The sequence below is a fragment of the Anneissia japonica genome, unplaced genomic scaffold (assembly GCF_011630105.1).
Source record: "Anneissia japonica isolate Jap-2015-1 unplaced genomic scaffold, ASM1163010v1 scaffold1812_len1207588_cov181, whole genome shotgun sequence".
In the NCBI taxonomy this organism is placed as follows: Eukaryota; Metazoa; Echinodermata; class Crinoidea; order Comatulida; family Comatulidae; genus Anneissia; species Anneissia japonica.
This window is the reverse complement of record NW_022726379.1, coordinates 1,189,491-1,196,413: the sequence shown is the minus strand read 5'-3', so window position 1 is coordinate 1,196,413 and position 6,923 is coordinate 1,189,491. Positions and strand designations below refer to the sequence as shown.

Here is a 6,923-nt window from a genome sequence, read left to right as displayed (position 1 = left end):
ATTATTCACGCGCTTAGTTTTACCATAGTTTTACCAAGATTTAACCTTGTGTATAAAAAAATATTATTGAGGGCGCTAGTTTGTGACTTCAACTTCCGGTTTTGTTCGAGCGGTGTCAACATGGAAGAAGTTTTAACCGTGTTGCACGTTCGGATTGGTTTTACTGGGCAGGCTGAGGTCGGTAAAATTAACCATTCGGCTTGGTTAATTTAACCCTGAGGGAATTGTATCCGACGTTCGGATTGGATTTTTTTTTGGTCAATTTAGCCAGTGACTCGGTTAATTTGACCAAATTAAGTCCAGTGCGATAGGGGCTTAAGAATGTTAATATAAATATGGTACTGAAGCGGGGATGTCTTCCCACCTTGTACTCTAACTCCAGTATTTAATTTAAATAATCCTTAAAATTGGTTTCCCAAACGAACCATAAACCTTTGTTTATCATCAGGCTTTAAGTCGTTTAAAAGAAAGATTTAGTACTTTTTGCAATAAGTTGTTTAGAGAGACACCAATGATTTACTACCGTACCACTTATACTATAATATTAGTAGTCTGTCACCTGTTAAAAAATGTGTGTGAGCCTAATTGTGAGCCTTTAAAGCACCACGAACTGATCGAAGTAGATTCAAATACTTTAGATAAGTCTCCTCGATGCTAAGACTGTGCCTTGTGAGACGCCTCTGTGTGAAATATTGAATTAAAAAAAAATACTGTACAGGGGCTAAATCAATAGGCCTGTAGTTACTTTTACTTGTTAATATCAAAGTACCGGCTGCTACTTGGGGATCAGATTCATCACTATCCACCAGGCAGCAAGCTCGGTGATCTAGTGGTTAAGACACCTAGTGGTTACCACACTAGGACACTAGACACTAGGTGGTTTAGTTATCAGGAGGTCGTGGGCTCGATTCCCACCCGATTCACTTACGAGAATAAGTTTGATCTTATATATGTATTATCAAAATTATCAAAATATTTACGATTCTCACTTCTGCATGAAAGATATTTCCTGTTATACAAGAGAAACAAGTTTGTTTGATCATACACATAATGTGTAGGCCTGGAGTATGTCGGAAAATAATTGCTCATTTGAACGAGAGTCACACAGTGTATTCAGTTAGCTGTCAGTCATGAAGAATGTTCAACAGAAAGTGAAAACAATAGTTGGACATATATTATTGCCACCTTTATCTGCTGTAAACTTCGACCACTGTGCAATTAAATTTACTAATGTAATAACTATGCTAATGATTTCCGTGTTTGTTCAATTTCTTCTACTCTTTTCTATACTCAGCATTACCGCCTTGAATGCTCAATATTATTGTCTAAATCACCTCGCTATCATACATCATGATAATGACATCACTAGAAGCTTTTTTTGCTCTACTTATGTTTGTGATCTGTAGATTGGATGGATGGGAGATTATCAAGCACCCCAACAGTTACAATGTTTCTGAGGGGGACAGTGTTAAGTTTGCTTGTAGGTTTGATTCTTCTATCAGAGGACATATCTATAGGCTAATATGGTATCGTAAAGGTGAAGCAGTTACTGCATTTGACTTGGTGCGTCCTTCGTTAGAAACTCGATTCGCTGTCAGTCAAGATGAATTTAACTATAATTTAAGTATCTCAGCCGTTTTGTATGAAGATACAGGTATCTATTACTGTGTAGCCGACAACAGAACTATGAAAAGTCGCTCAAATGAAGCGCAATTGGATGTATCACCTGCACCGGATCCGTTATGTTACATTCAGCGTGTGATAAACAATACAAAATATGTTTGTACGTCAAGCACAAAAGGAGATGTTATCTACTGGACTTACAACAATGAGCCCATATTACAACTTGAAGTTGCGGAAGACGACACGCGGACCTTACGATGCAACGTTAAGAACAGCCTTGGAATACCAAACAGAACGTGTGTTATCAATAACCATTGCGTGGTGCGACATGTATTAGATGGACTAGTAGTTATTGGGGATAAAGCCGCATTTATATGTACCTGTCGCTATCCACACTTCTGGAACGTTACCAGTTGGACATACAATTATAATAAAATATCAATAAGTTCTGGAAGATTTTTTGTTAGTGGTGAGTCGCTCCACATAGATTTCATCCAGGAAAAGGACAACGGTCTTTTAATTCGATGCAATGCAAAAAATGAGACAAATGAAGTATCCAGTGGATGGCTGAAGCTGCAGACGTCATCAGGAAACCCAACATCAACAGTTCACGATATAGATCCTGTTTCATTCACAGCTGCAGCCAGCGATGTCTGGACATCTACCATGAAAGGTATAAATCCGTCTTCAAAGAATGACTTTAGGCCTATATCTAAAGATATCTTAAAATATATTGCTTTAGTTTTGATGATATTGATATGTGTGATTACAGTTTGCGGTGTAGTATACTGTACCATTAAACGCCGGGCAAAGAGAGGCCAATTTTCAATTAGTTTGAAGGATGTTATAAAACATCAGAATACGGAATCTTTCAGTGATAACGCCACAAAATGCTCAACTCCTGCAGCTACCATCAAATATTCCAATGGCAATCAATCTTCTGATCATTATACAAACTTATCAACTATCAATGAAGATTCCGAAATGAAAATAAATGAGTGCAGCGATGAGGTAGTAATATATGCTAACGTTGAGGAAACAGTAATAGATTGTCTGGAAGCGAGCTTCGATGAAAATGAATTCGATGACGACTGGGGTGACATCAGCAATAATTAGGATAATGCTTAGCGAAGACGACGAAAATGTTATATACTTGAAAGCGGCTCTGTCACAATCTGACGTTATGTTTTGGTTTGATAATATGTCATCATTTTATTACGCTAGCTAATGAGGTCTTCATTCTGCAGCTTGTTATCATGCAGCAAGAAGCTTCATGTGGGCCGGCCACCCTTCTCGCTTTCAGTTAACACTGTTAAGATTGTATGTTACATTGGTCAAACCGAATGGCCATGTATCTGCAAAAAGGTCAAATCTAAAATAAAGGGAAGTTTAATTAACTTTAAGTTACTACATGCCAGTTTGATTTATAAGAACTTATTTAATGTACAATGACCCCATCACCTCTTTGTTCTTTGTATTACAGAAGATTATATTTGTAAACGTGTTAAGCACGTAATTGAGAATGTGTTACAAAGGAATAGGTGTATATTTGACATAGATATGAACCAGATTGTATTTAGTATTCATAAAGAAATATGATAAAAAATAACGTAATAAAGGTTTGATTATCTTAGCTAATTCCGTAATTTACAAAACATGGCTTTAATACACGTGAACGCAAACAAAACCTAGTTAAACCTAATATACCAGTTTTTATGCCAAAATTAAGTTTAAAATAAGTTAGAAAAGATAATTTGGTTTCTTTTATTTACACAATGTATACTAAAGACTATCCCTTTAAAAACATTGTTGAATGAACTTTATTACGCCCGCAATACGAATGTAAAAACATTAAAATAGAATAAAATCACCAAACAGCAAAAAATCTTTAAAATAGTAAGCATAAGTTGAATAAAAATGTTAAATTCGAGCAGTACAAAAGTTATAATTGATAATTATTTTTATCAAAGTTATCATTGAAAATTCACCTGGCAAAGTAGGCAAATGTGTCTATAAAGACAACTAAACACCTTTAGACAAACTCTCAATATTAAATTATTCAGACAATATCTACAAATAATATTACTGCTTAATAGCTTTATTAAATAGATAGAATTTATATCTTTAATTTCAAATTTGTGAGCCTCTGTCAGTAAAGGATAGTTACAAAATTAAGATCAACTTCTACTTGTTGTTTTGTAAGCCATTCAAATTATAATCAGTGAAGTAAGTAATTTTAGTTCACCAACGTACGTGCGTAGATAGGCATGCCTTGAAACATGTCTCAGCGGCTGACCTTCCGCCGCAGTTCAAAATCATCCAAAATCATTGGCCAATTACTGAGGTCAAACTCTATTCCCTGCTCCCGAACGTGCATACAAAACCTGATCTAGCTACTATATAGTAATGTAGTCCATATAAACTCATAAACGACCAACGTTATTCCCTCTCTGGATACGGGCCTCCTGCACTCTATGGATAACATTAAGTTAACTGACTTTATTACAGGATGAAGAAAAACACAAAATATGTTAGGCCTATCGTTTACAAACTTGGAATCCTTACTCCCAAAAAAAAAAAAAAAAAAAAAAAAAAAAAAAACACAACATATTGTCATATTTAAATATTTCATTTCTTGAAAAAATAATTAAATTTGCCTACTGGAACCAAAATGGTATTTTGAAGTTAGTACATTACTAAAAGATTCAATTTTAAAATATTTGGTATCATACGAAAACTAGTATTAAAATTATCTATCACATGATGTATAGGGTGACACTTTATATTAATTTTGTGACCACAAAATTATAAAAAAAACCCATTTTTTTAATTTTTTCTCTAAAATTAGCATTACATATTTTCTTAAATAAATACGAAAAATAATAAGCTAACAACCTTTTCGCCTGATACCTTCTCAAAATAAAACACCTATTGGATTTTAATGCCAAAAAAATGGTATTTCGAAGCTAACCCGTCACTGGAAGATATATTTCAATATATTTGACATTAAAATTATCTATCAAATGATGTATATGTTACATTATGTTACTTTTGATTAAGATTTTCCAGGTTACTCAGATGTTATTAGAGTTGAACCCATTCAGAGTGGAGTCAGTTCTTAATCTCTTCTCTCTGGTGTCTGACCACTACTCTATCTGATTCAGTGATGTGGGGTGTTTGGCTATTATACTCAATGAATGGGGTGTGTCTCAATTAAGTCACCCCATACTTTAGTTTCTGATTGGATCATAGAAAAATTCTTTCTATGATTTAGTAACTTGTTTAACAAAAAGTTGCTAATTAAGATATATAACAAACTTCACGACTTACAGGCTTAAAACTTTCAATTATAGATTCATAGTATGAGAAAGGTCAAGTCCAATTGACTAGTGTAATAAATGACCAATTGTATGGTAGATTATCTGTATACTCAGATTGATTATTCAAGCTGTCAAGTCACTTTAAGACATTTAACAGGTGAAGGGGAATCGATGATATACAAATTCCAATTGTTATATAAGTTAATACCAATGAACCTTATACTACATTACAATATATATACTATAAATAATATATAATGGTCTATAGGTTAAACTATCCCCCGCCGGTGTAACCGGACATCATCCCGGTATTTATGATTCTGGACTTTATACTTAGGTCTATGTTGTTCAAGTATAATTGAATGAATGAACAAAACATTGAAATTAGTACAGCGTAGTTTACAGTAGCTTACCTCGCAAGAAAAATATCAAATTTGTCCAATAGGCATGCAAATTGCAACATCATCCTTCTTGACTGGTCATATACGGAAAAATACGGACGTGTGCCCTATGTTGCCTTGATTATGCGAGAATCTTCATTACAATTTTGATTACACATTTTCGGGTTAGGGCCTCTATTATAATTCGGCGTATTTCAAAGCCTAAAGCATAGATAGGTCTTAAAATATATTGACTGCACTAGTACAATAGTTCGATTCCATAATTTGATATTGACCTGTGACCTTTTGACCTCTAGATAGCCTAATGCCAAATTTTAGCCTGGTAGGTTCTATTATGTTTATTTCCTAATAATGCAGCAGTTTGCCTTTGCATTTTGTAAACCATCGAATAATTATTAGTGAAAAAATTAAATATGCAAATTAAAATATAATTACTGAGGTCAAAGTTCAGATCTTGTTCAATAACAACAGAAACATGTATCTAGGAAACAGGCATAATTGTGTATACTGTAATTTGAGATTAGTTTCAAGTCTCTACTATCCTTAGTTAAAGAAATATGAAAATGTCTTATGACATGGGTCAAAGGTCAAATAAGGGCACTTCCGTTCATTTTCAGACCACATTTTCCATTAAACCAAATGGGAAGTAACATCCCCATTATGAAAAATTTGGCACCAAACGCAACTCTAAGGACTAGCAGTTGACAAGATATAATAACTGTAGGCCTATTGTCATGGCCTTGAACTGTTTTTTTCAATATGAGCAAATGGTCTATAAGGGCACGTCCATTCATTTTCAGACCACATTTCTCATTAGACCAAATAGGAACATACTCATTCTGAACAATTTGACACAAAAAGCAACTCTCTAGAACTAGTAGTTGACAGATATAATTTCTATATTGTCACGACCTTTCACTTAGAAATTAAGTACCGAATTTAGATGGCTTCCACCATTATTTTTTTTTCTAGATTTTTGACATGTTGTTTAGGATACACATAAAGAGTAATAGCCTTAAAATAAAAACTATTGCAATTAATTCATTGTCATATTCGGTAGTTTTCATTTTTTTAAACTTCATAATTTTCTTTATATATTTTTTTTTTCATGTATATTTTATTTTTTAATGAATGTGTTATACTTTCAGCTTAGTTCTCATTATGGCATTGAGAAAAAGCACTACGTCCTGCTATTGATTACTATTATTTTAATCCAGGTGAATGAAAATTTTTCTTTACCTGACGTGTTATAGTACCGTATTGAGGGCTCAGTACATAATTATTGACTCTTATACTGTTAATCACAGGTGGTCAAAATGCGCCGCGCGCCGCATGCGGCCCAAGAGCACTGTTTTTGCGGCCCGAGAAGATGAATTAAAAACCCTATGTGTGTAGCCCGCCAAGCAGCATTGACTAGAAAACACCTTGTTTTTTACGGCCCGGCACCGATCATATGTAAAAATAACAAGGTTTTTGGAAGCTCACTGGAAACATCAAGTTTGTGTGCGGCCCTCGGTGTTAAATCAAAAATTCACTTGGCCCTCCGACCTATTTTTATGCCCACCCCTCGTTTATAGCC

The 6,923-nt window shown here is 34.3% G+C and overlaps 1 protein-coding gene across 1 annotated transcript; it reads left to right on the top strand.

Annotated features, from left to right (window-relative positions):
• Positions 1–1,152: 1,152 nt before the first annotated feature.
• On the top strand, positions 1,153–4,178 carry LOC117113142 (titin-like). Its single transcript, XM_033256395.1, has one exon. It carries the CDS (start codon positions 1,351–1,353, stop codon positions 2,737–2,739), a length of 1,389 nt encoding a protein of 462 aa, XP_033112286.1. The 5' UTR covers positions 1,153–1,350; the 3' UTR covers positions 2,740–4,178.
• Positions 4,179–6,923: the final 2,745 nt, after the last annotated feature.